This window comes from Sparus aurata, chromosome 12 (assembly GCF_900880675.1).
Source record: "Sparus aurata chromosome 12, fSpaAur1.1, whole genome shotgun sequence".
NCBI lineage: Eukaryota > Metazoa > Chordata > Actinopteri > Spariformes > Sparidae > Sparus > Sparus aurata.
Genome location: NC_044198.1, coordinates 15,694,918 through 15,716,975, shown reverse-complemented (window position 1 = coordinate 15,716,975; position 22,058 = coordinate 15,694,918). Strand labels below are relative to the sequence as shown.

Here is a 22,058-nt window from a genome sequence, read left to right as displayed (position 1 = left end):
CAATTTGGTTGGTGGAGATGCAGTTTAGTGACCCAAACCATTGCGACACATATGAAGGGTCCTAATCTGTAAAAATGTAAAAACACGTTGTTTATTTCATTATCTGTTTTTATCTTTCTATTCTTTCATTATTCTGCCTCTTAATTGTATTGCTATTGGTGTTCATTTGTCTCTAAACCTGTTTTTGTACCATGTTTTCCATAACTTGTAATGCACTTTGAATTGCATTTTCATTTGTTTGAAAGTACATACATGAATACAGTTTTTGATTGACTGACTGATTGATATACTTATCAATACAATATAGAAATAAAAAAAATAGGCATAACAACAGTTTAGAATGAAACATCATGTTATGTTAATGGTGATGTGGGCTGGTTGCATGTGAATGCATGTGTTGAACTGTTCCTGTTATTCTCATCTCTGGCTGTAATTGTGATAATTAATTAAATGGGGCCTTGATTAATTTGACCTGGGGCTCATGTGATTATCATTTGTGGGGGGGCAAAAAGAATGATAATCAGGCTTTGAAGAAGATTTGATCGATACTGTGACTGAGAAACTTTGTAGATTTATTTATTTTATGCTTTTTTATGTTCGTTTGTGTGTGTGTGTAACAGGGATTGGATGGTGTGTGTGTGTGTGTGTGTGTGTGTGTGTAGGTGTATGCGCTGTGTGTGGCTCAACGTATAGGCTACTGTGACTTTAAAGGGGTGTTGGTTGGCTGAGAGGTAACAGATAGGTTTTAATATAGTCGCCAGGATCACGTCGCGCACCTCGGAGCCCCTCTTGCCTCTTCATCTGCTGTCGTCCACGTCCCCTGTCGACACCTTCTTCCTCCGACAAGCTGTGCGTGTGAGCCGCTGCGCCCTGCACCCGGAGCGATGGGAGGTACAGCCGCCGCTCGTATTGTTTGGCCGTCGTGAGCCCTCTCACCGTCATTTTTTTTTTTTAATTTTTATTTCCGATACAGCAAATCTGACATCTGAATCTGAGCGTGTTCATCATGTTTTTTCCCGTGACAGAGGCCGAGACGCGCCAGAAACTGCTGCGCAATGTGAAGAAAGAGGTTCGTTGCGTGTGTGTGTGTTTTTTTTAATGTCTTTTTCGCTCGTCTCAGTGTGTGTTTACTGGCACTGACTGTGTGTGTGTGTGTGTGTGTGTGTGTGTGTACATCGTTCATCGGGGTTGAGCCACGACTACGCCACAGGCCTGTTTATCATAAGACTGACCATTTATTTTACATAACAAGGGGAGTGGGTGTATATAGGATGTTTCCACCCTGGTGTGTTTGTGACTGTCGTAAATACGGTGATGACGCTGTTGGTGATGGTGGTGCTGATGACGATAATGATACAGATGATGATGATTATTGTGTATTATGTGTGTGTCTTGTGTGTGTGTGTGTGTGTGTGTGTCACAATGTACAGCTTCTTCTGCCTCTATCCATGCTGTGTTGTCATGCCCTGCAACCGTCTCCCCCCGTCTCTCCATCCCTCTCTGAGGAAAATCAAGATCAAACTGACATCCTCCCAGCACACCATCTTAGTGTCCAAAAACTTAAAGGTGTGACCTTGGCATCTGTTTCCTCCAGAAAATGAAAAAAAAAGCCCATTGCTCGAGAATCCAGAACCATTTGGATGTGAATCTGCACAGAAATTAAGGAGACACCACTGAAAAAAAAAGCCTTCAAACTGCCGCTCAGTGATTCCCTCCAGGGAGAGAAAAACAGGATGTTTTATTCATTGCTGAGGGAGCCGGGTACTTCCAGGCTTATCGTGTCCGTGCTCCCCCTCACCTGTGACTCATTGCCTCTCAAACATCCATGACTCCTGCGGCGAGGAGGGGCTTCGCTCTGATATATAGATCTGAAGCAAAGCATAGAAGTAAGACAATGGATGCTGGGTGTTTTCAGCTCAGGCTGATGTCTGTCTGTTTATTATTGTGATGAAGCAGACTTCTCAGATTGGTAATTCATATGGATGATGGTTTCAGTTTTGTGATTCTGGACATGTTATGTCAACACACAACAATATTCCGTACATGCGACCTTTTCCAAATCGTTAGGGTTTACAAGTCGCCTACATTTACTCAAGTTCAGTAAATAGACAGATACAATAAGCAATGCCAAGGCCTGTTTTAATAGAATGTCAGCCTCTAAAATTGTCCTAGTGCTGCTGCTGCTGCTGTAGATGATGATGACAAAGATTATAATGATGATGATGGTGATGAAAGGAGTACCAACAAGCCAGTTAAAAAAGCTGTCATTTTATACAGTGTAGTCTTACCGACGCTGGATTCTTGGGTCTGATGTCACCGATAATGGGGAGCAGAATCATTTCAATATTGATATATTGGCCAATCGTCTCATATTCAAATAATATATAAATAAACACACATTTTTCTTTAGCAATGATCCATCAAATGCAGTTATGGAACACTTGTTGTTAAGATATGTAAATAATGGCTGCAGGATTATTTTATAAGTTAACAACAAAGTACATTTTCCAAAAATGACATAAAAGCACTGAAACAGCCAACTTCACTGACAATATTATGAATTAAAAAGTACCCCGAAAGCATTTTTCCACATTATGTTCTTTTAAAAAAAAAAGTTTTTATATCATCACATATCGGCCCACATATGCCGATATATCTGCGATAGGCAAATATCAGGCGATAATAACGGTCATCCGATCTATTAGTCAGGCTTTATTGGAAAGTAAAATGGATTAACTCTGAAAAAGAAAACCCTGTTGATCTAAAATTAACTTAAAGGGTACATAAACAGATTTTACACATTGAGATCAGTCTAAGTCTCGAGTGCTGTTCATACCCCTTGAAAGCAGTTACTTAAAGTCTTCTGTGTCTCTGGAGGAGTTTGTCAAGTCAAATGAAAACAAACCCGACAATGACAACAGGGTTATCTCCTGGTTCGGCTCGTGGACTACAAATTTATAAAAGAAAGAATGCCTCAAAGCATAGGTGTTAAGAAATGTGATGAACCTCCATTCAATAGGAGTTGGGACGCCGTGTTTCAAAATGATTAGGATTTGAACAACAAATATCTTGATTGCATTCTGTTTCTATTCACGTATAACACAGCCTCCTAATATTGGAATCAGGGTGGTATTTACCAAACAGGGAGGATCTTACGCTTGCGGTTGCATTATGGGAAGTGTAGGATACAGTGTCTTTGATGCCTGACCAATAAGGGACTAAAAGACAGAATATTATCCATCTGCTCCTTCGATTTCTGCGTCAGTTTTCAGAACATCTCTTTCATTTTCGCAAGTTCTCTACCTTCATAAAGGTGCGACACCGAACTGCTGGACTATCCCTGAAAGATGCCAGAATTAACATCTGATAGTGCCGACTCTGCGCAGCACAGTTGTGACATCCCCGAGAGATGAGTCACAGGTGTCAGGAATCACATTCCTCGAGAACATCTAGACTTGAGCAAACAGACGAGTTACCGCGATGCATAAATAATTCCGTCTGTTTGTTATCCTCATGAACCGCTCCTTCACTCATCACTTCCTCTCGTGTGATATCCACCGCCCGCTTCCTCCTGTGCTCCTTGTTTTGACTCCCTGTCACCTTATGTAACCGTGTCAGACAGATTAAATCTTGTCTCCGTGTTTCTCTCTTTCTCTCTCTCTCTCTCTCTCTTAGGTGAAACAAATTATGGAGGAGGCTGTGACGAGGAAGTTTGTCCACGCAGACAGCAGCCACATTATATCCTTCTGTGGTAAATGTTATTTTTTTTCTTGATTGCATTTGCACACTCGGCCTTGGACGGGGTGTGCCGAAAAAATCAGGGAACATTGCTCAAGACCGTTTCCATCATTTTTAATGTTTAATGAAAGAACTGATATAATGGGCTACACGACTTTTTGCCTGCTGTAGTTCAGCATTTGTGTCTGATTTTAGAGATTTTAGTGCCATAGATCAGAGATCAGCCGGCACCCCTATACGATGCGATACGGTCATCCTCACAGCGCAAAACAGTCCTTTACTGCGGTTTACTTTCATTACGCCGTTATTCGTGTCTATTTATATTTGATAAGGTGGATGGATGGATACGTATTAAAGTAGACTAACACCCTTCAAAGGTGTTGATACTAACCAGGAGTGAGGAGTGTGTGAATCACGTCTCTCATATCCTAGCAACGGTACTCAGTGTTTTGCAGATTTCGGTGTCTCTCTGCTTGTGCCACCTGCGCTTGCCTTTCACCTGCTATTTGTGTTTATGAAAAGGAAATTACATTTTGCACTCCATGAGATGAAAACTAAACTTGAGGGCAAATAAAAAGAGTCCACCTAACGTAAACAAAAACTAAAAAAACTAGGTTGACATACGGGAATCTAAATAAGACTAATACTGTGTATGTGTGTGTGTGCGTGTGTGTGTGTGTGTGTGTGCGTGCGTGTGTGTGTGTGTTTAGCTGTGGTGGAGGCCTGCGTGCTTCATGGGCTGAAGCGTCGTATCGCCGGGCTGCTGTGCAGTAACAAGGTCGCAGCGCTGTTCATGAAAGCGGCAAAAAGCTTCTCGCCTGCAGAGGAACTCTGCCACAAGGTCCAAGAGCTGGAGCAGCTTATCGAAAACAGGTCAAACGTTGTCCTAATGCATCGTCCTGTCCTATAGCTGTTCCATTTTAACAACCCTCACAGACACCTCACCCGTCTGGTTTTTCTTTTCTCTTTTTTCAGTAAGCAGAACAGTTCTTCACAGATAAACGACCGCAGTCGGCAATCCAAGTTGGCCAACCTCCCCCCGCAGGCGCTGAGACACCTGTGGATCCGGACTGCACTGATGGAGAAGCTCCTGGACAAGATTGTCATGTACCTGGTGGAGAACAGCAGGTTATTTTTTATACATTATAAAACTTGTGCAATCAGTGTCATCGTTTTGCTGCAAGATTCCGTTATGAACCTTGAGAAACAGCGGAAGGTGTCTGACTCTGTTTTCGTGCATGTCTGAATCATTTTCAAGCGTTTATAATCATCATCTCATGTGGTTATTTGAAGGGGCACTTTGTAGTTGTAGGGAAAAGTTGCAAGTCAGATGTTCAATATTTACAATATTAATGAGGTAATGATACAAACCATCACCGTAACTGAATGAAAAAACTGTTCTCAGAGGAAAATAAGGTCCCCAGAACACTGTTTGAAGCTAGAAAGGTGGCAGGGTCCGCCACTTATAAACAAAGTAAAACAGTATGAAACTGTGTTGTTTATTCAGTCTGTTCAGTCGTGAAAACAAACAGACAGTTTGTTATTTAATTTCAGTACCTGAAGATCTTTCTCTTCTGATTAAAAGCTCCTCCTCAAAATTCAGAATCCTCAGAGTGCTCCTTTAACAGGCTAACACTTCTGCATATTTCATGGTAAGTAGGCGGTAATTAACAGATGACTTATTTAAGATTTCTCTGAAATTACCCCCAAATTACCACGATAATTGCCTCAAAATATCTAGAGTTGATTCGTAAGATATTTGAATTATAGTGTTCTGTTTTTCCCCCCCGAGAAAAGCAGTTAATGCTGGTAGTTTCTCTAATACATTGCCAGGAAACTTCTGCTCAACTTCTGCTGATCATGCCATTTTAGTTTCCGACTCGTTTCTGTCAAACTTGCCCTTAGCAGGCCGATAATTCGAAGTGATTTGTTGAATCTAACTCATTTCTGGCAAAGACATTTTGAATATATTGCTCAGTAATGACCACCTACTTACCTTTCCAGACCTGTAAAATGGGACCTTATACACATCTCATGCAAACAGGAAGTTGGGTGCAATGTCAAAATCTGCTTGATGTTCTACATATTCTTCCCTGCAGTGCCTTCTATGAGAAAGAAGCCATGCTGATGGACCCTGTGGATGGACCGATCCTTGCATCTCTATTGGGTATTTATGAGCTGCACTAACCTACTTGTGGACTGAACCAGAACAGTCAAACCCTTTGTTTTGCCTTACTATACTATCTTTTACTGGAACCTTGAAAGTATCTGAAGTACTGATTAACCATCTTTTTATACAGTTGGCCCTTGTGCTTTGGAATACACCAAAGTTAAGACTGCAGACCATTTCTGGACGGACCCATCTGCTGACGAGCTCGTACAGCGGCACCGCATCCACAGCGGCCACTGTCGGCAGGACTCGCCGTCCAGACGGCCTGCCTTGGTTAGACAGCAGAGGAGTTAATCTGTTTTAAATCAAATAATCAGAAAATATAGTGAATAATACATGTGTAATACTTCTTGTATCAGATCCAGAAGAGACAGTCCAGTGGTAGCATGGATGACCGCCCTCTCATGTGGGTGAAGGACTACGTCGAATCACTCCACCAAAACTCCAGAGCCACGCTTCTGTTCGGGAAGAACAATGTCCTGGTGCAGCCGGTACGTGTTTTTGTTAAATGGTGTCCTGATGGCTCGTTTAAAGTCACATTTTCTGAATACAGGCTGTGTGCATCTCCGCACTGTTTAGATACTCTCACAATATTTGTCTAGCACCTCACCCTAATGGGATATTACAAAAGGCATGTTTGCTTTTTCAGGAATTTGGTGCATCTGTCTAACTACATAGAAATGCAAACTGATAAATTGCAATTTTAAAGCTCTTACTTCTGTGTGCAGAGAGATGACATGGAGGCCATCCCTGGCTACCTTTCTCTACATCAAACTGCAGACCTCATGACACTGAAATGGACGCCTAATCAGCTGATGAACGGCAACGTGGGGGAGCTGGATTCTGAGAAAAGGTGAAAGCTGAAAGGCCCCAGCGGAGTCTGAACAATTTCTTGTTTTTACTCTGTCGACTTAATGTCTCCTACTCTCTCCTCTTTCCTCCAGCGTGTATTGGGATTACGCTATGACAATTCGTTTGGAGGAGATCGTGTATCTCCACTGTCATCAGCAAGGTATGCTGATCCCCTGTTATTTTTTTTCAGCATCCAAATTAGTAGGAGTTTTATTTATCTCATCATTTATTGTGTGAATTCCTCCAGTGAACAGTGGTGGGACAGTCGTTTTGGTGAGCCAGGATGGAATCCAGAGACCTCCTCTACATTTCCCCAAAGGAGGCCACCTCCTCCAGTTTCTCACCTGCCTGGAGACCGGCCTGCTACCTCATGGACAGCTGGACCCGCCACTGTGGAATCAGAGAGGAAAGGTCAGCAGGAGTGCTTCTGTACCCTCTTACTTTCAAACAACTATGACAGGTTATAACAGTTACTCTACCGCGTGTGTTTCTTCCATCCTCAGGGGAAGGTTTTCCCCAAACTGCGAAAGAGGAGTCCACATGGCTCCTGCGATTCTGTATCAGATAAGGAGGATGATGAAGCGACCGATTATGTGTTTCGAATCCTCTTTCCTGGCAATCAGATGGAGTTCAGTGAGTGTCTTTAATCTTCCTGCTCTGCCTCCCTGTGCTAATCGAATGAAGCATCATCAGACTACATTATTCTCCTAATACTGATTTACAGTTTAGACAATTACACTTTAGATAAATCTGTTTTTCCTCGGTGTACATCCTTCTAATTAATTCCGCGCTAATGTGAAACTGCTACATTTCATATCTCCTTCCTGCCTATTCAGTGCCCTGCGTGCCCACCACACATTAACGTCGACAATAGGGAGGTTTTGGATGGACTTACAGTAGTTTGTCTGCCACACCTCCATCCTCTCACTTGGTTTATTGTTGTGTTTGTTTTCAGTGTTTTTATTATTTGCGGATGTGCAAATCTATTAGAATTTAAAGGTGCTTCATGTAATTTTGACAAAGAAATCTTAATCTGACTTAAAAAAACTGAATAAACGTACTCCCTTTGATTTTGTGACTGAATGACAACCATAAACAATAAACAAAACAAACATTCATATGTGGCGGACCCTGCCACCTTTCTAGCTTTAAACAGTGTTCTGGGGACCTTATTTCCCTCTGAGAAAAGCTTTTTCATTCAGTTAGGGGGAAAAAAAACTACATTTTGTATTATTACCTCATCAATATTGTAGATATTATAATTCTGAGTTTGAATTTCTTCTCCAAACCTGCACAGTGCCCCTTTAAGCTGTTTTTGCATGCTTATGATGGGGATGATGGTTTTATTATGCTGTGCAGTGGCCCTGGAGCTGATGGACCAGGGCGTGAACATGTGGCAGCCGACGCCCAGAAAGTCCTCGTGCTCCTCCTGCTCACAGAATGGCTCCTCTGATGGCTCTCTGCCTAACGGTTGTAATCAGGAGAGGTAAGAATTTCCTCTCGAACTCGAATCTAAATTTAAATTAATCCTGTCGACTAAATTAGCCGTTTTTTCTTTCCTACCAGGGCTCCCCTAAAGCTCCTATGCGACACCATGAAGTACCAGATAATCTCCCGAGCTTTCTATGGATGTGAGTGCAAACATCTGTGTGTCAATTGAGGAATGATCTGATTGATTGTTCCTACTCATTATGAAACATTCATCTGTCCTCTGCAGGGCTTGCATACTGCCGTCATCTGTCCACAGTCCGTACCCACCTTTCTGCTCTGGTCAACACGACTATAGTTGACCCTGAGGTGCCCTGTGGTGCCCGGGGAGGCCTCTCTGTTGAGGTCTGGAGCAGGTTCCTTCAGGACCGCTCTGTAAGACTCACACACTGCAACAACAGGCCATAACATGTATTTTTGTTTTAATTCATTGCGGTATTAAATTGTTATTTCAAGGTGTGCTTGAATGTTTTTCAGGCCTACGAGGAAAAGGAGATCCACAGGCTTGTGTATTTTGGTGGAGTGGCTCCTTCACTACGCAAAGAGGTCTGGCCCTTCCTATTGGGACACTACCAGTTCACCATGACTGAGAAATGCCGGACAGAGGTATTCTAAGTTCTGGCACACTTTATAAATCTGCACATATACACCACGGGGTGTGTTACCATCTTAACTTATGCAAGACTTCTGTTTCAGATTGACGAGCAGATGAAAATCATGTATGAACAGACTATGAAGGAGTGGCAGGGTTGTGAGGCCATCGTCCGTCAGAGGGAGAGTGAGAAACATGCAGAGGCCATCGCCAGATGTTCGTCTGGAGCCAGTGTGGAGAGAGGGCCGGTGCAGCGGGACTCCACCATCAGCACAGATGTAAGTTTGACCTTGTGCATAGAATGTGCTGTGTTATGTAACCATATCACAACAGAGAAAACGTGAAAGGAACTGTTTATTGTATTGTGAGGTGGGTTTCGAAACAAGTTGGCTGACAGATCTTTTTGATTTTTGTCTCCCTCCAGTCGTCTCTAAGTAGCAACTCGGATCAACAGAATGCCCATTTGCAAAGTGATTCCAGCAGCAGCGCGCAGGTAGTTTCTTACAACAACAATTATCTCTAATGAAAGACCATACACACGTTTTTTCACGTGTTAGCCCACTTATTACAACTTTATCTATCTATTTTATCTATTTCCTACCCTTTTTCAAATTAAATCCCAGTAAACTTGCAGAAACATGTATGGAATACATTGATATTCATAGTCAGTGGCGGTGCCTTCAAAGGCCTGTCGAAAATCTGACAATTTATAGTTTGCTTGCAAAAAAAACAGCAGAGATCAACAGTAGCAAGTCAAGAATGAAAGTGCTGGTTGTCAGTAGGATAGATCATTTGGGAACCATGAATGTTTATCCGATTTTGTGCCAGTTGTTGAGATGATTCTCAGGATAACTAAAAGCTCTGACCTGCAGGTGGCACTAGAGGATAGTCAGGTGACCACCAAAGTCACCAGGTGTCTTCCTCTGACGAACATGAATATCTGACTTAAATATCACAGCAATAAATCAAATTTGATTTAAAGATATATCTGTCTGAACCAAAATGTTGGACCGATTGACCAGCCATCATTGTCACCTCAGAGTTGTGCCGTATGGACTGTAATCCTTCATCAATTGTCTCTTTCCATTGCATCAAAATTCAAAACACATTTTCCATTGGTTACCAGGTATTTGGATCAGTTGAGGCGGTGGATCAGATTGAGACTGAGCCCATGGCAGTGGAGGGAGAAACACAGCACAGCGGTCCATTGAAGGACATCACATGTGGCACTGCAGAGGCCCCACAGCCACCCTCCGGCAACCCCTCATCCCCGAGTCTGTCAAATCAATGTCCAGAGTCCAAAAACAGCCCTCTTGGAACTGAGTCAGCTGTTGGATCCACAACCTCCCAGCAGACAGCAGAAGCATCAGAAGTCTTAAAGGAGAAAACTACAACAGAGGCACAGCCAGGAGGGGAGGATGTGAAGGACACAGCAGCCAAAGAGGAGGTTTCAGAGACAAAGATGGAGACGGTTTCAGGGGGTGAGGTGGTTAAGGACTGTGGAATTGCTAAATCAAAAGAGATGCCTGAGTCTGAAGTAAAACCAGGAGTAGAGGAAAAAGAAATAACACCAAATGAGCCATCTGAAGATGTAAAAGAAGTAGACACCAGTATGAATCTAAGATCTGTTCCAGAGAAAACAAATGTTCTAAAGCTAGAAACAGAGATTCACAACGAGTATTTCCAAGCACCTCCACTGGGGCAGACTTTGACTTTTCAAGTGCAAAAGAGCAAATCTGATCTGAAAGTGGAGTCATTGTGTTCACCTACAGCAGAAAAAGATACTAATCCAGCAGGTGAAACGAAGCCAGCGGTTTCTGAAAAACCTGAAACAGCTTCTGAAGAAATCCCATCACAAGTGTCAAAGGCCGCCACCACAGAGGCAGAAAGAAAGGATGCAGGAGCATCAGTTTGTGAATTGGCTGAAGTGAAAAAAGCTGCAGAAATTTCATCGGAGAAACCAGGCTCAAATTCACCCGTCAGACAAGTACTGAACGCACTTCAGTCGGCTTCAAGGGGCAGCCTTTCATTATCGTCCCACTCCCGGCAGTCTCCAGACACGGCCGATTCAGACGACTCTCCCTCTGCCCTGGAAATGGAGGATATTCCTGCAGGGATAACATGTGTGACCTCCGAGGATATCAAAGCCAGGCCTTTGGCAGGGCTCGCCGCTCCCCCGTTCTCCTTTGCCCAAAGAGAGAGAATGGCAACAGAGGGCCTCGTCCTAGATCACCATCTGGACACGGCCTGTAACACCAGTCCTGAGGGCACCGACCTGGGCCTTTCTGAAGAGGAGCCTGAGATGGAAAATGTGCTCGCCGAACCAGAGGCTGCGGAGGTGGGAGGGGGCGCCAAACAGGACAAATCCTCGGAAGAACAAACCTATTCTGTAAGCACGACACATGACACCCAGACATACTTCAGGTTTTTTTAACCGTAAGCATGCGCTAACAGAATTCTATTTTTGTAGCAAGAAACACTGGACATGTACTTGATCAATCTGCACCGCATTGACAAAGACGTCAGACGTTGTGACAGAGCGTACTGGTACTTCACATCCGAGAACCTGGACAAGCTGCGCAACATCATGTGCAGGTAAATGTGTCACCATGCTGAATATCTCTTATGCTTGTCTCAACCCAAAACCAAAAAACAAATGAAACACTGGCTTTTTTTGTAGTTACGTGTGGCAGCATCTGGATACGGGTTACGTCCAGGGCATGTGTGATCTGCTGGCTCCCCTACTGGTTATTCTGGACGACGGTCAGTGGAAACTAAGTGCAAGCCATGCCAGTATACAATCTTCTAAATTACTAAATTACTAACCTCTTGAATGTCTATGCTTCTCAGAGGTCATGGCATTTAGCTGCTTCACTGAGCTGATGAAGAGGATGAACCAGAACTTTCCTCATGGAGGTGCCATGGACTCTCACTTTGCCAACATGCGTTCTCTTATCCAGGTACGTACATATTAGGGCTGAGCACTCTGCTGAAATGGGTGTCCGATACAGATCATGTGCTTTTTACTTGTACTGTACAAGCATCATGAGGGTAAAGTGTGTCAATTTCTGTACCTGTAATGAAGGGAAGTCCTTCTGGGGAGCTGACTGAAGTCCTTTATTTATTTATTATTCTTATATTATGTAAATAATTTTCTAATAATTCATAAATGTTGCAATTTTTGATCGACCTTTATCAATTTCAGACTTAAATCAATGTCCGGTTAATCCTGCCCACAATGCAACATCTCATATCGCCGCGTTGGTGATGTTAAACACAAACATTGTAATTATTGTTGCTCCAGGGCCATCGTTGAAACGGGCCAGTGTCAAAGCTTAGCAACTCGGAGAAAAAGATCTGACAAATATGCACACAGGAGTAGTTTTCCTTTTGAACACGTTTAATGTTGTGAAAGGATCTGGATTTGAACCTGAACCATGTTTTCCTAAACCTTACAAAGTATTTCTGTTGCCTATACCTAACCAAACAGTGACAGACAGGTTGAAAGGCAAAGGCAAAAATAAGTGAACTTCATGTAAAAATAGATAGATTGTTTCTAGCAGGATTTGACTTGACTTGTCTTCATACGAATAGATCCTGGACTCTGAGCTGTTTGAACTGATGCAGCAGAACGGAGACTACACTCACTTCTACTTCTGTTATCGCTGGTTCTTGCTTGACTTCAAAAGAGGTGATGGGAAAATCCTACACATTATAAAATATTTTCACATGAATCTCCCAATGAAAGAGCCTTGAATTGTTCATAACATGATACTGAATGTGATCTGATCTCTTTTTGTTTTCTTTTTTTTTTTTGCACAGAAATGGTGTATGACGACGTGTTCTCCTTGTGGGAAACGATCTGGGCAGCCAAGTACACCTCCTCGGAGCACTTTGTGCTCTTCATCGCTCTGGCACTTGTGGAGATGTATAGAGACATCATCCTGGAAAATAACATGGACTTCACGGACATCATCAAGTTCTTTAATGGTAAGACGAGATATGACAGAGCGTGGAAAGAGCGTCAGTTATCAGAATTAATTTATATCAGATTGACATACTATTCTTATGATTAGTTGAAGCAAAATAAACAAGTTGAAGATGATAACATTTTAACCATATATGAGGCAATGATTTGAAATAGTTACTTGGAGAAAATTAGCTGTCAAACAGGATCAATATTCCTAAATAACGTACCTCTTGTGAGTCACAATGGTGTTTCAAATTCTCCTCTCAGAAATGGCAGAGCGACACAACGTCCCGCAGGTCCTGATGATGGCTCGAGACTTGGTCCAAAAAGTGCAGACACTCATTGAGAACAAGTGATGGCAGGATGCCGCTGTTCTGCTGCTGCTGCCGCTCCCATGTTTTCTTTGTGCTAAATTATTTCAAAGTACTACTGACGCGCCCACGTAATAGTCATGTATTCAAGAGGAAACAGGAATCAATGTTAGTGAAATGCCGTGATTGGTAAGTGCTGAAGAGTCGACCGGTCATATAGTTGTGTAACGTCTTCTCCGGATGCTCCTCTCTATATTCAGGAGATGCAACTATTGCCAGTAAATTTATTTTGAACGTGTTATTGTTCACCTAGTGAATGTACCCTCGTTGCTTCAGGATGTTATTTATTTTGCCTTAAATTTAGCTGTTTTTTCAGGGATACAGCAACCAAAATTCTTCACTGTATTGTTACATTTTCTGCCGGGTTATTTTTGTGAAGTTATACCTGCCATACAGCTTGTGACACACTTGAACATATTTTAAGTATTTTTTTTTAATATTTCGGTGAAACTGTAGCTACCATGATTAAACATCTCGTGATGCACTTGAATATATTTTCAGTAATAATATCTGACATTATTAGACGATTTGGTCTTAGAGGTACATTAGAGGAGGTTGTGTCCATGTAGCATTTGTGGTTTGCTTCTCGATAGCCATTTTGAGGACCGCTTGCTGGCTTCTCGGTGAAGCTTGGCGGTCCTCTCCCTGTGTTCGCCTCCGATGCACACAAGTCCTGCAGGTTATCCGGACCGAACCTGTGAACTCTGTGCATGATTGCACATAGTTTGCATACACAGTATCGTCTTTTCATCGGCACCCCACCGAGTTCTCATACTGTGCGCTCCTCCTATCTCTGACCTCCTCTATGCATTGATCATGGTGTGAACTTCATCCTTCGACCCCTCCACTAGCTTTTATTTTCGTGCTGACCAGCACCTTACCACAATGCTGCTCAGGCTGAAGAACTCAGCTGCTGTTTCTCATGACATTGAGACAGTACAGTGCTAACAGTGGCTCATTCGATCTCAAAGGGGTGCAGTGAACCCAGCATGCTTCCTCTGCAGTCTGCACGTCCCTCTCTCGGTTTTCACCATAAAAACAGTTTCATAGTTTTCTGCCTCTGTCTTGTCCTGCTGATCTTGCTTAGCTTGTCAAACAAGTCTTACAAAACATTACTGATATTTAAAGGAGAGGGGATATCTTGTGCTCTCTGCCTGCCAGATTTTATCTGGTGCCCTTAGGGTCCCTAGATGGGGCTCATTTTTTGGGGGAGACTGAAATCGTCCCCAGATTACAACTGCACACCTCTTAGCTCAAGAGTTTCTGTTCATTGTACTTTATCACCGTGCTGCTCTGACTGTCATGACTTCAGCTACTTGTATATTTCAACTTTTTGTAGCCGTCATTTCACAGTCTATTGAGAACCAGGAGGTCAACTTGCTACATTTAAAGGCTCGGTTTAGTGGTAGCTAACATTGGTATGCAGCCATGCAGATATTTCCAGTTTTATGTGTGTACATTCAGTCGAAGTGAAAGGAATTCCATCTTTCCAGCCGAAAAATTAACATTTAGCTGCAACTTGTCTGTCCAGAAACAATGTCCTGGAGACGTATTTGGTTAAAAAAAATTCCAATGTTATCTGAGTAAAGTCTGAGAAATTTCAAATGAATATCCTAAAATCGCCACAAATAAATACACCTCTACCTACATGGCTCAATACCAGCATAAGTATGTCCGAAAATATGACTTATTGGTGCCACTTGTGTTCGCAAAACAGCTTAAACACACCTGTATTTGGTTCACTGTGGCTTAAATTCCAGTGTTTTGATATCACTGCTAATGTGTCTCCATACGATCTTCTAAAACATGCCCGAGTATTGCTGTTTGTGTATTGCTGTGTTTGTTGTCAGAAGATTTACTGTATACAATGTGTTAAAAAGACTTATTGTCTAACATAGTACATATTTATTAAATGCAATACAATGTCTGTATATGGGCTTTATCGGACTATAATGAACTGAAAGATAAAAATATGCCATTGGAAATAAATATATTTTTATTTTTTTTCTCTGTCCTCTCAGATTGTCACCTGGTATAATTAATTTATTGCGTATTAAAAAATATTATATTTTGCATCCCGTGTGTCTTATGTGTATTTCCACACTTGACACTGTAACAATGTACTTAATATATAAAGTTTCACACCCACCAGTGTTCTGTTTAGAAACACATGATTATCACACATTAAACAAGCAAGTGAGGGAAACTCCTTTACATTATGATAAAATTTGGTCTGTTAGCCATACTGGTCATGAAGACATGACCTTTCCTGAAGTGATTTTATTGAAAGACATGGAAGGCAAAATTCAGATGAATTCCAAAGTTCAGCTGAAGCTATAATATGAGGCTTTGCCAAGCTGAGCTAATCAAAACAAGTGGCTAATTCCCAAACTTCCAGTCGTTTAAGTGCAAATGTACCTATTTATAAGCCTGCCAGAGATTATCTGGTAAAACACCAGGAGGGATATTGGGTTTGGGATAATTAGGAAGTAATTTGAGGGAAAACTTAGTTAATGGTCTAGTATTTGTAGATTATGTTCATGCAGAATAAGGCCTTAAGGACTGCTTTATAATGACTAATAAAAACCCAATCAGCATGGAACAACTGAGGTTTTAAAAAGCATTGATATGTTGATATTTCCAATACCACTTGAATAAAATGATACAATAGGCTACAGTATTATTATTTTGAGATACATTTCTAAAAATACACTGCTGCACTAGGATAACATGGGTATAAATGATTAAATTAAAGACAAGACTGTGTCATCATTTTGGAAAGCCCACTTCCAATGAATCTTGTAATGATATATATAAAAAAAAGCTTAAGTAAATGGAATAAAACAGTCACAATAAAAGTTTGCATTTTATTGGTAAACAAAAAACAAAAACAAACATTAGAGAGATGCGTACAAATAATATTCCACCAACAGGCCACCTCGGTCACAAATTTTTTTTTAAAAATCATTTGACAGGCTCACAGTCAACATGTGTCACTACTCTAAAAGGCTCACTAATTTGACATGTTTAGAGTCAGAGGAGGATATTGATTAGCTTCACAGGTTCATAGATTGGCAAAAACTTCATACTCAACATGGCTACAGAAACATGACCTCAGAGCCTGATAGCTGCAGAATTGCGTAATTTGTTTTGGACAATGACGTGTGTGTGTGTGTGTGTACAGGTCAAAGTTTGACATCACCCAGAATTTCTTTATAAAAGAAACCCTCAATATGTTACATGACAATCAACTACATTTACTTCACTTAGGGAAAAACCCAAACAAAACGACACTGCTTCCAGAGAACACAATTGGGTGTTAAAAGAAGAAGGAAAAAATTTTAAGGCTGAGGAGAAGAGCAGGGTGTGTTCAGATCCTGATCATGGAATGTTTTGTAGCAACATATAATGATGAGTAATCCTACAAGGAGGCCTGGGGTTTAAAAAAAATAACAAAATTAAAAGTAAAATTACAAAATGTTTTCCTCAATTCCTCTATAAATGACAGGCCTTTCTACCGGTAGTGACGCGGAGGTGGGCTATGGTGCTGGGGAGGGTGCCTCCTGGGGGGTGGACTATGGCGCGACATAGCATGCCGTGGAGGTGACTGGTAGCGTGGAGGGGGAGATCCTCTGCTATAGGGAGGTGAGTAGCGACCTCTGGATCTGGAGCGGGAGCGTGACCGACCCCAGTTAGGGGTGCCCCTCTCCTCATAGACGCGGATGTAAGCGGTCTCACCCTAGGGGGAAAAAAAACAAATTATACTTATTTCTTCAAACATCTTTAAGAGTTAAAGTGCAATTAAATCTCATCAGTGCTTGCACTCACTTGGTGTGAACGGAACTCAGTCCGATCCAGTCTGCGCAATGCATACTCCATGTCCTCTCTGCGCAGAAATTCCACCACGCCCTCACCATCACGCTGCACGTCTGCAAAACAGACGTCTCCTGCCTCACGCATATGATCCTTCAGATCCTGCCAGCTCCCGGTTGGCGGTAATCCTGGTATAGGAAAAATATACGTGTTACTTTATTGTTTTATATTACTGGGCAATAAAATCACTACAGGAACAGGTTTAATCTTTTAAGCTGCTCAACACATTTATTATCTGGTTTTAAGGCATTTCATGAAGTCTGAACTAACTGGCAATTAACATTCAAAAGCTAGATGTAGATAGATGGAGAAGTGGGAAGACTTAGAGGTTATCATATTCTTTCTTGCTGTAAATTTATGCACGTCCTTTTAAAGACAGTCAAATTATTCAGCAGACAGTGACGTATCCTACCTAATGTCATAACACTGTACAGTTACATAACAGTCTAGACGGATTGTTTAAAGTGATCAATATGTCATGTCATTGGCTGTTTCTTATGGTATGCTCCTTGGGACTTGTTAGTACTACTGAATTAATGCAAAAATGATTTATTTTCCCAAGCTAGTAATGCTTAACTGGTTCTCCACCCTAATTCCAAACAAGAAAACTGAAAACTAATTTTGATTTTGTAATGTTTCGACAGGTGTAAGTCTACCCCACTCCTCCACTTAATATTCACAAATTCGTTTGTATTACATGTTGACTAATTGGTTAAGGATATCTAACTCTTACAATAAAAAGAAGGTGGGAATTTCCACCTTTCAGACCAGAACCCCAGAGTGTTTTACTTCCAGAAACCTGCTCTAGTATGACCAGTCAATACAGGCTAATGTATAAACCCTAGACTTAAAGGGGTTGGTCAAGCAGTCCAATTCTGACCGCTTGTATAAACACAAGATAAATGTAGCACACGACAAACAGAAACTAATAATGATGATGATACAATGACAAAATAACACCTACCAGCAACTATAGTCGAAGTTTGGGATTTTGCAGCCAACTTGAACGGCTTCGCTTTACTTTTTTTGAGTTTCGTGATTTAAGGAGCTGACTTGACCTCATCCACTCAGTCCCCTTGACCTCGAGTCCGCCATGAGAGAGAGAAACACATCTGCCTACGACTCATATCATCTTCTACTAGTCCCCTTGTCCTTCAGTCCGCCATGAGAGGGAAAAATATCTGTCTACGACTTATGATGTCCTCTACTACTCCCTTGTCCTTCAGTCCGCCATGAGAGAGTGAGAGAAACGTATCTGCCTACGACCCATGACGTCCACCTATAGTTCCCTTGTCCTCCAGTCCGCCATGAGATAGAGTGAGAGACTAACATATCTGCCTTTGACTCATGATGTCCTTCACTAGTCCCCTTTTCCTCGAGTCCGCCATGAGAGAGAGAAACATATCTGCCTACGATATATGACGTCCTCTACTAGTTCCCTTGTCCTCCAATCCGCCATGAGAGAGAGAGTGTAACTTGTCTGCCTACGACCACCATCCTACCAATGACCTTGACCTCCAGGATGGTGTTAAAAAGAAAAATATTAACTGGCTACGACTCATGACGTCCACCTACCAGTGACTAGGACCCGGAAATCAGATCTTCGAGTTGGGGGTCCAAACCTTCCCCTTGGTCCTCCTCCTCCTCCTCCCCCTCCTCCTCCACCTCCACCACCACCACCTCCACCTCCCATAGCACCAAATTTAGCACCAGAGGAGCGAGGATACTCTACACGCAGCTTGGAGTCTCCATATCCATATCCATTCCTTCCATAGACGGCATCGTCCGCATCCCTAAGAGGAGAGAGCAAAGAACTCCTTACCACAGAACGCCTGCTTCACAAGCGACAAAGATCTGGAAATGCGGTCTCCTTCCATTTCCGGCTGTCAGTCACTGGAGACGATACTATAGCACAAAACTTAAGGTATCCAGCAAAGGGAAAGTGATTCGACTTGCCAGAGACCATCCCTAAAACTCACCGTGGGTCTTCAAATCGGATGAAGGCAAAGGGGATAGTGCCTCTATTGTTCTTCAATTCAATGTCACGGATTTTTCCATATTTGTAGAAGAGATCCTCAATGTCTCTCTCCTGGACATCCATGGGGAGATTCCCCACATAGATCCGGCCGTCCGACATGGTCGTCGATTGAGTGGCACTGCTGACACAGAATGGGGGCACCTGCAGACTTTAAGATCACTTCTTGCTTTCACAAATTGCTGTGGAAGGTCTCCATAACCTAATCCTAGTCCTAGTCCCAATCCAAAACTTAGTCCATTCGCTTCCAATTCCTTAATTTAGACAAAAAATAAAAATGGCACAGGACTTCTGATCCAAGCCTGAAAGGTTAATAAATATCCAACAGTGTTAATAGATGGTTACAGAATTCTAGAGAGTGTGTGAAGACATTGACATTTTCAGATCTGGTGACCTGATGTGATGAAATTGGCTGTCTTGTTGTAATACCATGTTTTAATTGTGTCTTGTGATACTGAAGGTTATTTCCAGCCTTGGCTTGGCAATAAAGTTGTAGAGTTTAAGTGAAGTTGAGGGAAGGTCCTCAGAAATGATTCACATGATTTCCATACTCATTAAACCAGTCTGTGACTCATTGTGCAATCTGTAGTGCAATCACTCCAGTCAGCCAAATGAGGACAAGCCTACAAGGGTTGTTAAACAAAAATAAAGGAGCGGTCTATATTTTACTTCGTTTTAAATGTCTAATTTACAAGATGAACAATGCAACAAAACACACGAACATAAGAACATTTTAAGATAAGATTTTTAATGAACCCACCTTTGATAATGTCCCCAACAAATAAACATTTTAGCTTAACATGTAGTTGTATTGGCTGAACAGCCTTACAATTTGCAAGTGTTTTTAATGATTTGGTCACTTGTTGCATATAACAAGTCTAGACAACTGGTGAATTATTAGTAACAACATACATCGATGTGAGGGCGCAATGGTGCTTGACTGACATTTAAAGTTATATCCTTGTGTAATGTTAATTAACCTTAGTCTAGATCGAGAATACGTTTCCGAGGCCTTGAAACTGGCAACAGAACCTGATGAACAAGTCAAACTTGTCTGCACTCTGACACCTGAACACTGATAGGGACAGACTGATAACTGATTTATTCTACTAATAACATGATCTTATATTTTGAAAGCGCAAATTTGCATTTAAACAGTGTCAAAGTGTAAACTAGCCCGCAGATGCCTAGCTAATGTTAGCTAGCTAGCGATATCTTAATCGATGGATTGCTTGCCTTGCAAGCAGTTTTTAACAACAACAACATAATCAATAAGACACTGCAGCACCGAACAGTTTTGTCAGACTGTGCAATTCGACCATTGAGGTTTGGACGTTAACGCCATCTTAAGGAATTCTTCGTACTCAACATTTATAACAGACCAGCCTCTTTGTTGATAAAGTAAGGTCAGCTAGCGAGTCGGGCTAACTAGCATCTCTTTCGGTTACAATGCACGAATATTTATCCTAGCTCGACGATAAAAACATAAATGGGCAGCGCACACTAAAACCATGCAATACATAATACTTCAATTATCAAAAATATTTAATCACCTTTCAATGGGCGCCTCCTTATGTAGACGTAATACTACCACTTCGCACGCTGTGCTGCTTCCGTGTTAGTTAGCAACATTAGCAAGCGGCTCTGTGACTTCTTCTACTTCACATTTCCGGTAGACAGCTGTGAGGTTTTGTGTGTTGCTGCCCCCGTCGGAAAGAAAAGGAACATGTACATGGTTTTGGTATATCACAGCTCCTCTTGGTGGCTAATTCCACCACTATGTTTACTGGTCTTGGGGAGCACTCCTGCATATATGAAAAAGTAGTATTTTGATAAATTGCCTCCATTAATGTCCCTCAGTGGCTAAATTACATTGTGGTTAATGTCGACGGCAGGTTTTGAAAATCAGCCCACTGGTCAAGTAGTGCACATCTGTAACACTGCTGAACTCATTATGGATATTTACAAAAACAAATGATCTGAATCAACACGGCAGAACCAGACATATCAGCATCTTTACTTTACACATTCTTCCTCTTTTCAAAACCTACATTACCCACAATGCAACATGATCATTCGGGGCAATTTATCAGATTACATGCAGCTTCCCCTGGGGGTACACAAGACTTTATACTACTTATTTTCATAAATGCAGTAGTACTCCTCAGACATTTAAACACACCTAAAGGTGTACAATTGGTGGAGTTTCTCTTTAACAAGTTGTAGCATAGTATCCAAAACCAGCTGCAGAACAGACTGGACATTGGAGGGATCAGCATGTTGAACCTTGTTCCCTCAATCCACCAGAGCAGCTGCGGAAACAGCATGCTAATTTGACTGTTTAGGATGCTCAATGCTTTTTTTCTAATTTGTCTCTTACACAATCTCACACTTTCTCCCTCGAGACTTGCCTGCCCTTCACATCGCCTGTGTGTTGGCTCCATCCAGTCTTGGGTAGTTCTCTTGATGGGCTGTTGCACAACCAATTATGTAATACTTCTTTTAAGCCATTGCCATTCTGCGACCAAGATGTGCTCTGATGAGGAAACAAATTGGAATCCACTCATTAAGAAACACACAATTCATAAAGGCAATTACTTGTATCTTGCAATAATGTCATATTGTAATTATTACATTGTCCAATTGGCATAACAAGCCCAGCAATGCAGTAGTGTGATCTGATTTAAAACAAACAAACAAACAAACAAACATTTGCATCACAAGAAGATATTTTACTCTGTCAATATAATTGTGCAACAATGTTACCACAGGGAAAGACTGAACTGTTGGATGAATGGAACTAGAAGGGTCAAAATATGTGTCCATGACCACTTGCAATAGAGACCAGACATAATGCAATCAAGTGCAGAAACCTCTGTGACAAAATACTACACGCATGAAAGATGTAATGCTCATTTTTGTCTCAGATTGGGGTTAGTTTTGCATTAGATTTTTAATGAAAGTGCTGT

General features: G+C 41.8%; 2 protein-coding genes across 6 annotated transcripts; one reads left to right on the top strand and one right to left on the bottom strand.

Annotated features, from left to right (window-relative positions):
- The first annotated feature begins 654 nt into the window (after nucleotides 1-654).
- On the top strand, nucleotides 655-15,256 carry sgsm1b (small G protein signaling modulator 1b). Of its 2 annotated transcripts, XM_030435822.1 has the most exons (25): nucleotides 655-891; nucleotides 1,026-1,069; nucleotides 3,676-3,751; nucleotides 4,449-4,611; nucleotides 4,714-4,866; nucleotides 5,838-5,905; nucleotides 6,039-6,181; nucleotides 6,268-6,399; nucleotides 6,637-6,761; nucleotides 6,853-6,920; nucleotides 7,008-7,171; nucleotides 7,264-7,393; nucleotides 8,120-8,246; nucleotides 8,327-8,391; nucleotides 8,478-8,623; nucleotides 8,726-8,854; nucleotides 8,945-9,118; nucleotides 9,265-9,333; nucleotides 9,967-11,229; nucleotides 11,311-11,435; nucleotides 11,521-11,603; nucleotides 11,691-11,800; nucleotides 12,435-12,531; nucleotides 12,663-12,830; nucleotides 13,078-15,256. In XM_030435822.1, exons 1-25 carry the CDS (start codon nucleotides 885-887, stop codon nucleotides 13,164-13,166), a joined length of 3,918 nt encoding a protein of 1,305 aa, XP_030291682.1. In that variant the 5' UTR covers nucleotides 655-884; the 3' UTR covers nucleotides 13,167-15,256. The 2 variants fall into 2 exon arrangements, with proteins under 2 accessions (XP_030291682.1, XP_030291681.1); XM_030435821.1 differs by having other exon boundaries at nucleotides 655-1,069.
- Nucleotides 15,257-16,034: 778 nt separating this feature from the next.
- Nucleotides 16,035-20,785, bottom strand: srsf9 (serine and arginine rich splicing factor 9). 4 transcript variants are annotated; one of them, XM_030435834.1, is made up of 5 exons: nucleotides 20,643-20,785; nucleotides 19,034-19,210; nucleotides 18,630-18,847; nucleotides 17,010-17,182; nucleotides 16,035-16,920 (listed from the first exon to the last, which is right to left on the bottom strand). In XM_030435834.1, the coding sequence occupies exons 2-5, from the start codon at nucleotides 19,189-19,191 to the stop codon at nucleotides 16,696-16,698; spliced, it is 774 nt and encodes a 257-aa protein (XP_030291694.1). In that variant the 5' UTR covers nucleotides 19,192-19,210; nucleotides 20,643-20,785; the 3' UTR covers nucleotides 16,035-16,695. The 4 variants fall into 4 exon arrangements, with proteins under 4 accessions (XP_030291694.1, XP_030291696.1, XP_030291695.1 ...); XM_030435836.1 differs by having other exon boundaries at nucleotides 19,034-19,213; nucleotides 20,643-20,764; XM_030435835.1 differs by having other exon boundaries at nucleotides 19,034-19,233; nucleotides 20,643-20,761.
- Nucleotides 20,786-22,058: the final 1,273 nt, after the last annotated feature.

Bases quoted from the DNA above. Each gene is read 5' to 3' on its own strand.
- sgsm1b (XM_030435821.1), top strand. From the start codon at position 1,007: ATGTTTTTTCCCGTGACAGAGGCCGAGACGCGCCAGAAACTGCTGCGC. The intron at 1,070-3,675 runs GTTCGTTGCGTG...TCTCTCTCTTAG, and splicing joins TGCGCAATGTGAAGAAAGAG to GTGAAACAAATTATGGAGGA. The intron at 8,624-8,725 runs GTAAGACTCACA...AATGTTTTTCAG, and splicing joins GGTTCCTTCAGGACCGCTCT to GCCTACGAGGAAAAGGAGAT.
- srsf9 (XM_030435834.1), bottom strand. From the start codon at position 19,191: ATGTCGGACGGCCGGATCTATGTGGGGAATCTCCCCATGGATGTCCAG. The intron at 17,183-18,629 runs GTAGGTGGACGT...TTCCTATACCAG, and splicing joins TTTCCGGGTCCTAGTCACTG to GATTACCGCCAACCGGGAGC. The intron at 16,921-17,009 runs GTGAGTGCAAGC...TTTTCCCCCTAG, and splicing joins CTGAGTTCCGTTCACACCAA to GGTGAGACCGCTTACATCCG.